The 15,713-nt window shown below is 34.8% G+C and overlaps 1 protein-coding gene across 1 annotated transcript in view; it reads left to right on the top strand.

Annotated features, from left to right (window-relative positions):
* The window catches only part of KCNU1 (potassium calcium-activated channel subfamily U member 1), a 135,178-nt gene that overhangs the window by 34,201 nt on the left and 85,264 nt on the right, over positions 1-15,713 (top strand). The window contains exons 11-14 of the mRNA XM_007170105.2: positions 7,082-7,187; positions 8,237-8,319; positions 9,404-9,473; positions 12,761-12,913. Coding sequence (XP_007170167.1) covers positions 7,082-7,187; positions 8,237-8,319; positions 9,404-9,473; positions 12,761-12,913 — 412 coding nt within the window. The remainder of the gene's footprint in view (positions 1-7,081; positions 7,188-8,236; positions 8,320-9,403; positions 9,474-12,760; positions 12,914-15,713) is intronic.

The raw sequence follows: 15,713 nt of genomic DNA, 5'->3' as shown, positions 1-15,713 counted from the left end.
GAAATGTAGCTTCCCATCCTACCTAACACTTAGAAACGTCAGTCTTTTTAGTTTTAGCTGTTCTTTGGGATAGTGTTTTGCAAGACAGTGTATCTTATTGTGGTTTATAATCTCATTTTTCTGATTAGTAATGAGGCCAAGCATATATTCATATGTATAAGCCATTTGGGTTCCCTCTTATGAAATGGCTGTTATCTTGCCCATTTTTTAAATTAGAATATAGTTGATTTACAACGTTGTGTTAGTTTCTGGTATACAGTAAGGTGATTTAATATATACATATTCTTCTTCCTATTATTTTCTATTATGCTTCTTTTTGGCCATTTTTATCCTAAATTAAGTGCAGATCTGCCAGTGACAAGCTCTTTTTTTTTTTTAATGTAAGGACATCTTTATTTTCTTTTCATTCTTGAAAGATAATTTTATGGATATAGAGTTCTAAGCTGCTGCATTTTATCCTTAAGAACCATGAAAGTATTATTCTGTTGATTTCTGGCTTTTGTTGTCGCTGTTAAAGAAGTCTGTTAAACTATCTTCTTTAATGAATTATCTTCTTAAAAAAATTATGTATTGTACTTAATGTGAAAGTATGTTATACATTTACTATGATGTGTGTAGTTTTGAATTTCTGATAATTTATTGTGCTTAGTATTCATGAGTCTTCCTGAGTCTTGGGGTTGGTGTTTTCCACCATTTCTGGAAGATTCTCAATAATTTCTTCAAATATTGCCCTTGTCACTATGTTCTTTCTCCTCCTTTTCTGGGAATTCAGTTATAAGTATGTTAGTCCTTTTGTTACTGTGCCAAATATATTTCTTACCCTCTGTTTTGTATTTCTCCTCTTTTTTGTATCTCTGTATTACATTCTGGATACTTTATTCTGAACTACCTTCCAGGTTCCTACTTCTCTCATTTTTTTAAAAAAATTAATTAATTAATTAATTAATTTTTGGCTGTGTTGGGTCTTCATTTCTGTGCGAGGGCTTTCTCTAGTTGTGGCAAGCGGGGGCCACTGTTCATCGCAGTGTGCGGGCCTCTCACTGTCGTGGCCTCTCTTGTTGCGGAGCACAGGCTCCAGACACACAGGCTCAGTAGTTGTGGCTCATGGGCCCAGTTGCTCCGCGGCATGTGGGATCCTCCCAGACCAGGGCTCGAACCCGTGTCCCCTGCATCGGCAGGCAGATTCTCAACCACTGCGCCACCAGGGAAGCCCCTACTTCTCTCTTTATCTGTGTTTAATCTATTTACAAACTCATTCATTGAGTTTTTAATTTGAGTTATTGTGTTTTTCAGTTCTGGAATTTATATTTGGTTCTTTATCAAATATTCTCTGTTTTCATAGTTTCTTGTGTTTCCAAGGTTACCTTTTATTTATTTCAGTAAAATAAACATAATTATGTTGTAGTTTGTGTCCCATAATTCAGTGTCTTAAGTCTTTGGTTTTTCTTGTCTGTCGTTTCCACTGGTTGTTACACATAGTATCTTCTTTTCTTTGTGTGCTTTTTTGTCTTAGATTATGTGCTTATTCTTCTATTAAAAAATATTTATAGAAATAACTTGTAGCCTAGAAAAATATTACATTCTTCCAGAGAGGATTTTTTTTAAAATTTTATTTATTTATTTATGGCTGTGTTGGGTCTTAGTTTCTGTGCGAGGGCTTTCTCTAGTGTGGCAAGCGGGGGCCACTCTTCATCGTGGTGCGCGGGCCTCTCACTATCGCGGCCTCTCTTGTTGCGGAGACGCGCAGGCTCAGCAATTGTGGCTCACAGGCCTAGTTGCTCCACGGCATGTGGGATCTTCCCAGACCAGGGCTCGAACCCATGTTCCCTGCATTGGCAGGCAGATTCTCAACCACTGCACCACCAGGGAAGCCCCCAGAGAGGATATTTATTTACTTCTTCCAAGTACAATGGGGCACTTGTGCCTTAGGACCACGTAAATCCAAATTCAATGCTCGAGGTTCACTGTACTACCCAGGTGACAAACTCAGAATGAAAGTACATCTGAAAACTAATTTATTCAATTTTACACTTCTTCTATGCCTGCATACCTTTGTTATGCCAGGTTAAAATTTGGAGGAGTTACTAAAATCTTCATTTTGTGTGTCAGGGGAGCTGGAAGTTTTTGGACCCCTTACCTTATGACATCACCAGAATGTTAGCTCAGTTTGGTAGCTGTATCTTCTGAATTACTAAATGCTTTGGTGGGTGGGGGGACTGGACTTAACCTCCAAGACCTTGATTTCTTCTAGATTTTGGCCTGGAAATTCTTCACGGTCTGGTTATGTCTTTCATGATTTATTAGATATTTTTATATTTCGTCCAGCATTTTTATATATCCTTAGTAGAAGGTTGGCTGAAATTACCTAGTTTACTATGCCTGAAAACAAAGGCCCCAGCTCTAGTGATGTTTAATATATGAAAACCTGCAAAGCTCTCACTTGTTCACATATGTTTTAAGGGAATAGGGGAAGTTTTACTCATGAGGATTGACATGTTCAGAGAATTTCCAAATATTGCAGTTGATAGTGGGCCAGATAACAAAAGTATTGTATAGTCTATTATAAGGTTTTGGCTTTAAGGAAGTTGCCTTTTCTCCAAGTCAGTTCTGAATTCTTGGAGGACTTTCAGCAGAGGGATGACATAACTAGATTTAGTTTTCTTCTTTAGTGTTGGGAAATTAGAATTGGATTTATCGTAATTCTTACAACAGCCTTTGTACTTGACTTATACATAAGCACATTTTGGTTGTTTGTTTTTGTAAGTAGCTGTTTTTAATAATGCTCTAAGCACCAGTACATGAACTCACCATCAAGACAAAATTTAGGACAGAACCCGTATCTAACTATATGATCCTACCCACATTTCATACTTCTCTCAATTGTTTTGTACATCATCATCATTCTTTATCTCTCCTGTAGTTTTCTTGCAATTATGTACAGTCTTAAAATGTTTAGCTATGTTTAACTTACAGAAGGAAGATCACACCAATGGAATCTTGTGGTACTTAGATTTTCCTCATTTTATATTTCTAAGATACACTCATTTTTCTGAGTGTTGCTGTAGTTGTTTACTGTTATATGATATTTCATTGACAGAGTAAACCTTAGTTTATTTATCCACTCTTGGTGTGATTTGCATTGTTTCTAGATTTTTCTATTGGAAATAATTTTGTTATTAACATGGCTTCTGTATGGCTCTTAGTGGACCTGTGCAAGAGTGTCTGTGTATGTGTGTGTGGGGGGAGGGTGGTTTAATGGTGTGAAGAATGTGAATGTTCATTTTTAAGAGATAGTATCATTTTTTTACTAGTGGTTGCACCATTTTTCAAGCTTATCAGCAATGTGTAAGTGACTTTCTGTAGCTATACATCTACATTCTTTCTAACAATTGGTGTGGTCATACTTTTTAATCTTTGCAGTGGAATCAGTGTAAAGTGGAATCTCATCATGGTTTTGATTTATAGCCTCTTATCACTAAGTATGTAGTTTCTCTTCGTGTTTATTAGCCATACTTGTTTCCTCTTTCTGTGAAAAGCCTATTCATGCATTTTACCTGTTTTTCTATTGGATTGTTTGTGGGGTTTTTCTTATTTAATTTCTAGGAGTGCTTAATGTATTCTTGACACTAACTCTTCATCAGTGATCTGAATTGTAACTATATTTTTCCAGTTTATAACTTGTCTTCACTGAGTATTAGAAATATTTTGATATTCAAAAGTTTTTAATATTATTATAGTTCAAATTTTCAATCATTTCAATTGTATTTAATGATTTTTTTGGTTCTTGTTTAGGAATTTTTCCGTATCCCAATATTTAAAAGATATTTAATTACATTTCCTATTAAGAATTTTTAGTTTTTTTTTGATGTTTAAATCTCTAATTATACTGGAATTTGTTTTTTTTATGGCATGATGCATGAATAAAACTTCAGCTTCTTCCATAGATAACCATTTTATCAATGCTAGTTATTGAATAAACCCTTTTCCCCTCACTGATCTGACATGCTACCAGTATAAATAGGTCTATTCTGTGTTTTTTTAAATCAATTTATCTCTTACTGCACTAATACTATACTTTTTTAATTGCTAAAGATTCATAATTAATCCTTATATATCTTAGGGCAGGTTTTCCCCCCTTGCTCTTCTTTTTTCAATAGTTGACAAGCTCTTCTTGGCCCTTTATCTTTCATATAAATTTTATAATCATTTTACCATGAACTATGAAAAACCCTGTGGAAATTGATGGGAGGAATCTAATTGAAACTTTGGTTTAAAATTGATTCTTTGTGTTACAAATTCTTTCTAACTCTGAATATACTATGGTTGTCTACTTATTTAGATCTCATTTAGTGTCTCAATAATATTGTATAATTTCCCAGGCTTGCTGATGTTTATTATATATTATGTAATTTTACATATGTATATATGTAATAAATATATGTGACATATATATTTATAAGTACTTGATATTTTCTGATATATTTGAAATAGTGTCTTATTGTATTTTCTACTTGTTTGCTTTTGGTATGAAAAACCAGAATTGACCTTTGTATATTAATCTTCCATTCATCCATATTGTTAAATTAGCCTCTATTTATTTTTCTGTAGTGTTTAGGGGTTTCTATGTAAATAATCATATTAGTTCAGATAAAGAGAGTTTATTTCTTCCTTTCTAATCATTATGTGTACAGTGTATCTTTATTTTCTTATTGCTCTTGCTAAGACATCAAATATAATGTTGAGAAAAAAGCAATAGTTGTATCTCTTCTTCATTTCTCATTTTAAAGAAAACTTTTCTAATATTTTCCCACTAAGGCCATCCTTTTTATTTTAGAGATACTCTTTATTTGGTTAAGGATATTCTTTTCTCTTCCTAACATACCGTGAGTTTTATTTCTTAACTGTGAAAAGATATTTTAATCAATTTTTTCTCTGCATCTGAGGTGGCTGTGTAATTTTTAATTTGTTAATGTGGTGAATTAAATTAATAGTTTTGCTATAATGGTTATTTTGGCTTTGTAGTATTTGTTGGGGACCATTCTCTATTTTTAAGGTGTTTGAAAGACTTTGTATAAAAATGGGATTATTTGTTGCTTGAAAGTGCAGTAGAAGTTGCCTGCTAAACCATTTAGAACTGGTGGTTTTAAAAATTTTGTTTAATGTGTGGGTCTATGTATGTGTTTTGTTCATTTTTGTTTCGTTTTGAGAGATTTTAAACTAAACTTCATTTCCTTTAATAGTCTTCTAGAGTTAGTTCTGGTAAGATTTATTTTTAGTAATTTGTTTATTTTGTCTAAGTTTTAAAAGATGTTGCATTTGGTTGGTTGTTGTATTCTTTGATTATTATTTTTAATCTCTACTTTGCCTGTAGGTATTTTTATCTTCTTTCAATATTATGAGTCATTTTTGTCTTCTCTTTTTCTCCATCAATTTTACTACAGCTTTGCCTATTATATTAGTGATTTTTTTTTCAAAGAACCAGCCTTTGTTTTTGTTCATCTTCTCTCTTTTATTTTTCTTTTCTGTTTCACTGTTTGCACTCTTGTGTTTATTGTCTCTTTTCTTCTTATTTCTTTGGGTTTATTCCAATATTAATGTCCAAAGCTGTAACTTTCCCCTAAAGCATGCTTTTATTGTATCCAAAGACTTAGATATTTAGTGTTTTCACATAATTAATTTCTAAGAATTTTATAAACTTCATTATAATTTCTTCATAGCTCATGAGATTTTTAGCAGTCTGTTTTTCAAAATTTCCAACTATGATGAATATTTTTTAATTTTTTTGTTATTAACTTTTACTTTAATTGTACTGTGATCAGAGGTCATTATATGTACAGCAGCTTTTTTTTTTTTTTTGCAGTGTGTTGAGGCTTTCCTTATTGGTCAAGTAAATTATCATTTTGGTAAATATTTGTGTGCTGTTGAGGAAAATTAGAATTATTCACAGTAGCCATTATATGGAAACAACCTAAGTTTCCATCTATGGATGAATGAATAAAGAAGATGTGGTATATATATTTGAATGATATGAAATATCATTCAGCCCTAAAAATATTCAGCCCTAAAAAAGGAAGGAAGTCCTGTCACTTGCAACAACATGGATGAACCTGGCAGGCATTATAAGCTGGTGAAATAAGCCAGAGAGAAAAAGACAAATACATGGTGTCACTTACATCTGGAATTTTTTTAAAAAAGCCACACTTACAGAAACAGAAAGTAGAAAGATGGTTTGCCAGGGTCTGGGGATTGGGGGAAATAGGGAGAGGTTGGTAAAAAGAATACAGACTTTCAGTTTTAAGACGAATAAAGTCTGAGGATCTAATGTAAAACATGGTGACTATAGTTGATAACACTGTATTGTATAACTGAAATTTGCTAGGAGAGTAGAATTTAAATGTCATCACCCCCCAAAAAGGTAAATATGTGAGGTGATGGATGTGTTAATTAAATAATGGGAGGGATCCTTTCACAATGTATACATACATCAAATCATCATGTTGTACACTAAATATCTTACAATTTTAACTGTCAGTTTTGCCTCAATAAAGATGAAAAAAATTTAACTTAGATATCCTAAATATTGTTTGCAGAATTTATAAATATCAAACTTGATGATTATTTTTTCTCCTTGATCTGTCAGTAATTGAGAGAGATGCATTGAAATCTGTCATTACAGTGGCAGGTTCATCTATTTCCCTTGTTTTGTTAAAATTTTTTGTATATTTAGAAGCTATTTTATCAAATTCATAGTTGTTTTAGAATGCTATGTCTTTTTGAATAATTGAAATGTTTTCATTGATCCTGAACTTCTTTGTTCTTAGTAATTCCCCCCCCTTTTTTTTTGCATTAATCTGATTTGTGTTTTTTCATGTCTCTGTGATTGATTACCCCTGAGCTTCAGACCCATTTCTGGAATTAGGCTAGTGGTATCTACATCACCTAAGGACGTGGATTAATAATGGAGGATGGATGTCTTCCAAGAGAAGATTAGAGTTTTTATTAAATGCACTAAATAATACAACAATCTCTAAACCAAAGCCAATCTTGTTTTTCCGTATCTGGCACTATGTTCTTTGTCCAGGGTTCCTCCTTCTTTGGAATTGGAAACCATATTTAAGTGCTACATGGCCTATACAACTTTCATTTCTGGATCTGCACTGAAGTGGGAGGATCTGAGGCGAGTTGCGGTGAGATCTAGTTCTTTTCCTCCTTGTCATTTTCCTAAGCTGCAGCAATTAAGACGATAGTGTGTATTGCTCTTCCCAAAGGATTACTCCAGACTCTTGAATTGGGGGAAATACGACTTCTTCAACTTTAAAAACTGATCATAAAGAAATGTTAGTAATTGACCTCCAGATCCTTCTTGACAGATACCAAGCAGACCTCACTATTTACCTACATTTATATTTAAATTTTTTAATTTCACTAAATTCTCTATCTAGCACAGTTTTATGTTATCAGTCTAAGAGATCTGAAAAAGTTGTGGATAGCAGAAGTGTGTTAAATCTTTCTATCCAAGTGGGATTCTTACCAGATGACAGATTTCTAGGAGTCTGTCAGCTTTTACCAGCTTCTCCTAAACACACTGATATGCCCTCTGATAGGAAAGGCACGAAGGAAAATAGCAGAGATCCCAATTAGGCTGAGACTAAAAGAGATGAGCAACAGCCAACCCTCTAAGACATCTTGCGTTTAAGATCAAGGCCAACTTCCTCTCATGTTTTAGGTTTCGCACAATCATATGGAGCAAAAGGTTCAGTTTTTTTAAAGCAGAGATCTATAGAGTCAACACAAAGAATTGAAGCAAAAATTGACAAACACAGTATAATCTTTCTCTTTCCTGCCACTTGGGGTTATAAGAGCCACTTCAATAATTTTTTTGCTATTCTGAAAGGTAAATAAATATATGGGAAGTTGCTTAAAAAGATCTTATTACTCATCACTAGTCATAAATTGATGTTTCTGGATGACAGGAAAAATATCATTATGCACTTGTTCCATTTTAAAGCAATCTACATCTATGTTGGAGACCCTGGTCCGTCTGTGCAGCCCCTTTCAGCATTTGCTGGACTGTGATTCTGATGTAAAGACATCCTTATCACAAGTCCTTCCCAAGTGTGCTCTCTTTCTTATTGGAAATTGTATGATGAAACCATAAGAAAACCCCAAAGGGGAACACGTGAGCATTTCCCATATATAATTAACAAGGTGGCTGCTGTTTAATCTTGAAGAATAGGTGGACTCTGCAGAAGCATGCCTGATTATAGCCAACCCTCTGTGCAGTGATTCACATGCTGAAGACACTTCAAATATCATGAGGTAAGAAGCTGGCACTGTGTCTTACATGCTCCAATGCTGATCTGAATTTTACCTCTTTTAAAATAAAGCCCCGTGCATAGGACTAAACAGATGTCATGTATCACAGCACAGGGTTCATCATATTCCAGGTTTCTGCCTTATTTTTTGGCCCCAGAGACTGTGCAGATGTATGAAAAAGGAAGTCAGAATAGAGTTTACTGTGTGTCAGTGTGCTTCTCCACTTACTTTCCTGGAGTTCTGTAGGGATAATAGCTGTCTAAATTTAAAAAGCAAGCATACGAATAACTGATAACTGTTCAGATAGCACCATTCTAACTAACAGCCCCTCAAAAATAAAAACGGCATTTGTGGTTTGTGAACCTTATTTGTAGACTTTATTTACTGGGGTTTTTCTCTAGTAGTCCTAGTGAAAGATTGTGCATGGTTCAGTATGATGTGCTTTTGACTATTGGCAGTATTTTCAAGATGGCTAGGGTTAGTGTTACCATCTTGAACTGTGAACTATCTGTGAGCAGGAACTCAATTTGTGGTAAGAGATTCAAACTGTCATTGTGAGGGCAATGCCATTGTACCTAACCCAGATGAACTGTTGGCCCCCAGAGCAAAATAAATACACATAGCTGAAGGTGACTCTACAAGAAACAAGAAAAGGCTGAGAACTTGTAACTTGCAGTAAATATAAGATAGATCTTAGTTTCTTAATTTGTAAAATAAGAAAGTTGCATTAGACAGTCTGTTAGCTACTTTGAGCTATAGATAGCAATTCAGTCTCTGTTTTTTTCTGTAATTAATGTGTTTGAGTTTGAAGACTAAAATATATGAAACTGATTATTTCCTCCTCAAGAATTGCTCCCAGAAGACCACTGTTAATACCAAAAGCTTACCTTTCCATAGATTTAATTTACTAAGTCACTAAAACCATAGCACTCTTCCGTGTGTGTGCTATTAAAGATCGTAACAATGAACCTTATAATGTGCTGTTTTCCTGTGCTTACCCACACATCAACTTAACTTTGAATTGAATTATATTATAAAGACATTGGATATGGCATATCACTAATGAGCATATTTGTTATTTTTGTAGGGTGCTCTCTATCAAGAACTATTACCCTAATACCAGAGTCATCATACAGATACTTCAGTCCCATAACAAGGTATTGTAACATTATAGCCTGTTCAGTCTCCTCCCCTTTTAGTCTGTAGAACTAAATGAACTTAGTTCATCTAAGTAATGTATGAACTTATTACTTTATAATGAGTCTACACACAAAAAGCTTTTGCCAGTTGCAGGTGAAATTTGGAGCCCCATTAATATGGTTAATCACATAAAAATGCAAATTTGGAAAGAGTTATGTTTACATACTTTAAAAGCTATTGCCTGATGGTCTGGAGTCCAGTCATTCTGAATTTAGGTGCTGACTGAGATCCTCCCCTTTGGGACATGGACAGGTCTTGGCACACCCTTAAGTACTGGGAGCCACTAAAAATAAAGTAGGCAGATTGGACAATGACAAGGGTTTGAGAAACAACCAAGGGCTAGGGCAGGGTTGAACAGTAAGATTCATCTACTGCACAAGTCCACTCATTCAAGGCAGGGGGAGGTGGCTTTTTTGTCTAATGCACAGAAACCAACACAGAGAGTCAAATAAAAGGAAGAAACAGAGGAATATCTTCCAAACAAAAGAACAAGACAAAACCTCAGAAAAAGACCTTAATGAAAAGGATATAAGTTACTTTTCTGATAGAGAGTTTAAAGTAACAGTCATAAAGATGCTCACTGAGCTCAGGAGAAGAATGGATGAACAAAGTGAAAATTTTGACAGAGAGATAGAAAATATTAAAAAGTACCAAATAGAAGTCACAGTGCTGAGGAATACAATAACTGAACTGAAAAAAAAAAAAACATAATAGAGAGGTTCAACAGCAGACCAGAGGAAGTAGAAGAAAGGATCAGCAAACCTGAAAACAGGATAGTGTAGACCTCACATAATCAGAGCAGCAGAAAGAAAAAAGAATGAAAAAGAGTGAAGATAGCTTAAAGGGACTTATGGGACAACATCAAGTGGACCAACATTCACATTATAGGAGTCCCAGGAGAAGGGAGAGAGAAAGGGGTAGAGAACTGACTTGAAGAAATAATGGCTGTCAACTTTCCTAAACAGATATTCAGATCCACAAAGCCCAGAAAGTTCCAAATAAAAGTAACCCAGAGACCCATATCAAGCACATTCTAATTAAAGTGTCAAAAGTTGAGGACAAGGAGAGAATTTTAAAAGCAGCGAGAGAAAAACAACTTGTTACATATAAGGGAACTCCCATAAGATTATCAGCAGATTTTCAACAGAAACTTTGCAGGCCAGAAGGCAGTGCCACAATATATTCAAAGCGCTAAAAGAAAAAAAACAAAACAAAACTGCCAACCAAGGATACTTTACCCGGCAAAGTTGTCATTCAGAATCAAAGGAATGATAAAGAGGTTTCCAGACAAGCAAAAGTTAAAGGAGTTCATCACCAATAGACAAACCTTACAAGAAATGTTAAAGGAACTTCTTTAAGCTATAATGAAAGGGGTAATTAGTAAAAGGTAAACATATGAAAGTATAAGTCTCACTGGTAAAGGTAAATATATAGTAAAATTCCAAATATTCTAATGTTGTAAAGGTGATGGATTAATCACTTACAAAGCTAGTATGACGATTAAAAGACAAAAATAGTAAGTAACTACAATAATTTGTAAAATGATACATAAAATAAAAAGATGTAAATTGTAATATCAAAAACAAAACTTGGGTTGTGGGGATAAAAATACAGAGCTTTTGATGTGATCAAACTTAAGTTATTATCAACTTAAAAGAGACTTGTAGGTTGTTTTATGTAAGCTTCATGGTAACCACAAAGCAAAAATTTTTAGTAAATAAGATAAAGAGAAAGAAATCTAAGCCTACTGCTACAGAAAGTCATCAAATCAAAGATGAAGAGAGCAAGAGGAGAAGAAAGGAACAGTGGAATTATAAAACTTTCAGAAAACACTTGACAAATGGCAGTAAATACATACTTACCAATAATTACTTTAAATATAAATGGACTAAATTTTCTAATCAAAAGACATAGAGTGGCTGAATAGACAAAAAAATAAGACCCATCTATACGCTGCCTACAAGAAACTTAGATATAAGGACACACACAGACTGAAAGTGAGGGGATGGAAAAATGTATTCCATGCCAATGGAAAGCAAAAGAAATCTGGGTAAGCTATACTTAGACAAAATAGACTTTAAAACAAAGACTGTAATAAGAGAAAAAGAAGGGCATTACATTATCAAAAGGGTCAATCCCGCAAGAGGATATAACATTTGTAAATATTTATAACACCAGCATAGGAGGACCTAAATTTATAAAGCAAATGTTAACAAATCTAAACGGAGAAATAGACAGCAATACAATAATAGTTGGGGACTTTAATACCCTACTTTCTTCAATGGATAGATCATCCAGATAAAAAAAATCAATAAGGAAACATTGGCCTTAGACAACATATTACACCTCATGACTTAGACAAATACAGAACATTGCATTCAAAAGCACCAGAATACACAGTCTCCTCAAAAAGTATAAAAAAAAATAAAATCTTGCCATTTGCAACAACACGAGTGGACCTTAAGGGCATAATGCTAAGTGAAATGAGTCAGACAGAGAAAAACAAATACCATATGATCTCATTCATATGTTGAATAACAACAAAAAAAGAAACCCTGAGCTCATAGATTCACAGAACAGGTTGGTGGTTGCCAGAGGTGGGGGTGGGCAAAATGGGGGAACGGGGACAAAAGGTATAAATTTCTAGTATAAAAGAGTCATGGTGACTATAGTTAATAATACTTTATTTTATATTTAAATGTTGCTAAGGGAATAGAATTTCAAAGTTCCCATCACAAGAAAAAATAACTTGTAATTACAGTAGTGATGGATGTTAACTGGACTTATTGTGGTCATCATTTGACAATATATACAAATATTGAACATTGTACACCTGAAACTAATATAATGTTATACGTTAATTATATTTCAAAAACATAAAACAAGCAAACAAAATGATTGCAAATTCGGGGAACTTTCTTGAGGTATATTTCTAATATTTGACTTTCTTTTCTTTTACTGAAGTACAGTTGATTTACAATATCGTATTAGTTTCAGGTGTACAATGTAGTGATTCAATATTTTTATAGATTATACTCCATTTAAGTTATTACAAAATAATGGCTGTATTTCCCTGTGCTGTACATTATGTCCTTGTTGCTTATTTACTTTATACATAGTAGTTTGTGTCTCCTAATCCCCTTCCCCTGTCTTGCCCCTCCCTCTTTCCCTCTCCTCACTGGTAACCACTAGTTTGTTCTCTGTATCCACAAGTCTGTTTCTACTACTTTCCACCATGAAACAGGTTTTTCTGCCAAAGATCCCCAGCTGGAACTGGAATACTGGAGACAACATCATCTGCTTTGCTGAATTAAAGCTTGGATTTATCGCCCAAGGCTGTTTGGTGCCAGGCTTGTGTACCTTTCTAACATCTCTATTTGTTGAGCAAAACAAGAAGGTAACCTTGTAAACTGATGTTGAATCTTGGCTCTATCCCCATGTCCTCATAAATTAGTATCAGAAATAGAAAATAAAAATTGAGGGAAGCAAGAAGGCCCCAAGAAATGAGATTTGACTTCTACTTGAGCTGGGAAGGGATTGAGACATCTAGATTGAAGTCCCAAGTACCACACTGACCTTGAAGAAGTTGTTTATCTTATTGTTGCCTAAGAATATTTACCTGCAAAATAGAAATCATAACCCTGCTTCCTCCCGGCAATCCATGACGTTATGATAGTAAATGTATTCATAAATGTAGAAGCACTTTGAGTTATTGAAGGTAGAAATATAAATAATGGTTATGTTATTAGTGGAGAAATCATACATTTAAATATATGTTAAATACCAAGTAATTGACATAATAATAAATTATATTCATCAAAGAGAAATAATAATACAAATAATATTAAAATCTAATTTTCCAGGTTATTTTGGGATATTCTATGCAGTCATAATAATAATAGCCACATGTTGAATGCCTACTGTGTGTCATGCATTTTAAGTACATAGTGTTTCCCTTGATATTTCAAGGTAGTATCCCAGTCATGGCCGCTAACTAACAGTAAGTTAGTGAGTAGCAGATGTAGAATTGTCTGACTTACAGTCTCACCACTATGCCCTGTGCCTCTGGCTGTTAGATATCTTCTCCCAGTCTTCTACATCAGGTCTTTTGATACCTTTGTTTGAGACAAAATAAATGGCTAAATGGACTACTGGGATGAAATACTATAGCACATAGTATGCCTTCCAAATGCCATCCCTGTGAAATGCTCTGGGAAAGATGTTCTAACCCTCAGCTGGGCCTGGTATCCTATTGTCCAAAGCCTCTCCAGAGGGTCACCTTTCTCTCCATTTAATTATGCATCCACATTTGCCTCTTCTTATACCCAGTTTTCTTCTTGGCTTCTCTTTGCACTTTATTTCCTTTGTCCATTAAATTTAAAAAAATCTGTACACCTTTTCTGATCCCTTCCTTGGTGCCGTTAAGGAAAAGCAAAAGACGTATAAGATTCAAGAGATACTCTGGTCAGCAAAATGCTAACTGGAAACCACAGCATTCTCTAGTAATTCCCCCTGTGAATGTGAGGAGATGCCAAATACAGAGAAATAAAATTGACCATCAGGCAGTAGGAATGAGCCTTGGTGATGATACAGCAAACATGCTTTAACCTTCGCTTAGTGGTCACTGTGGGTAGCCCAGGAAATGGCTTGTGAGGACATTGCCTGTGTGTTGTAAGCTTAGAAAGTGCAGGATAACTGCAATATGTGTTGTGAGGATTGTGATTTTTAATCTCTGCGTCTAGAGAAAATAGAGTGTGAACTCTATATGAAAACTTTGTCTCCTTCATGGAAATATAGAAGGTAAGAGATGTACAACCTGCCCTGTTGTGGTTTTATTGCTGTTGTTGTTTGTTGGGTTTTGGGGGTTTTTTTTTGATTGTTTGTTTATCTAAAGTTGGAACCTCCTCAGTGATGATGGTCACCTGTCAATATTCATAAGGTGGCTTTTGGAAGATAGGAATTAAGAGAGATTTGTGGTCATGATAATTTTTTGGTCGGGGGGAGTGAAGTCTGAAACTCTTTCAGAAATTCTAAACAGGGCAAGATTTTTTCATGTTGTACTCTGCTCTGGTGATTTAGATTCTGTAATTAATTGAATTAATTAACTAAAATTAATTTAGTTACTTAAACCTATTAACTTAGGTTTAACGATCAGGGTGCTAGTGTCTTATGTCCAATTTTGCTCGGATTAGGCACTTAAACTTTCTCTTGTCAGTTTCTGCATCTGTGAAATAAGACTTGCTAATCTACTCATAACCTGATTTTTTCCAGGTATTGAATGAATATTTGTAAACTTCTGGGCAGTCAGATTAGAAGGCCTTGGGTCAATGCCACGTATTCGACTCTGTTGATCTATATTGATTATATGGTGAGAAATCGTAGTCTGAGGAGCATCTCCAGTTGGTTCTAGGCACAGAGAATTGCCTTCAGTTTAAATTTAGATTAGATCTAATCTAGCTGATTTATTCATGCTCCCGATTCTACTATCCAAATCCAGAATCCATCTTGTCATCCTGTTTCCCTTTCTGATTTTAAAAAAACTGACTCAGGTCCATCCACCTCACTACAAGTAACTCAATTTCGTTTCTTTTTATGGCTGAGTGATATTCCGTTGCATATATGTGCCACATCTTCTTTATCCATTCATCTGTTGACGGACACTTAGGTTGCTTCCATGTCCTGGCTATTGTAAATAGTGCTGCAATGAACATTGTGGTACATGACTCTTTTTGAATTATGGTTTTCTCAAGGTATATGCCCAGTAGTGGGATTGCTGGGTCATATGGTAGTTCTATTTTTAGTTTTTTCTAGAGTCTGTCATACAGAGTGAAGTAAGTCAGAAAGAGAAAAATACCGTATGCTAACACATATATATGGAATCTAAAAAAAAAAAAAAAAATGGTTCTGAAGAACCTAGGGGCAGGACAGGAGTAAAGACGCAGACGTAGAGAATGGACTTGATGACACGGGGAGGGGGAAGGGTAAGCTGGGACGAAGTGAGAGAGTGGCATGGACATATATACACTACCAAACGTAAAATAGATAGCTAGTGGGAAGCAGCTGCATAGCACAGGGAGATCAGCTGGATGCTTTGTGACCACCTAGAGGGGTGGGATAGGGAGGGTGGGAGGGAGACGCAAGTGGGAGGGGATATGGGGATATATGTATACGTATAGCTGATTCACTTTGTTATACAG

This window comes from Balaenoptera acutorostrata, chromosome 21, assembly GCF_949987535.1.
Source record: "Balaenoptera acutorostrata chromosome 21, mBalAcu1.1, whole genome shotgun sequence".
Lineage (NCBI taxonomy): Eukaryota > Metazoa > Chordata > Mammalia > Artiodactyla > Balaenopteridae > Balaenoptera > Balaenoptera acutorostrata.
The sequence above is the reverse complement of the archived record's forward strand: the minus strand, read 5'-3'. Positions and strand labels throughout refer to the sequence as shown.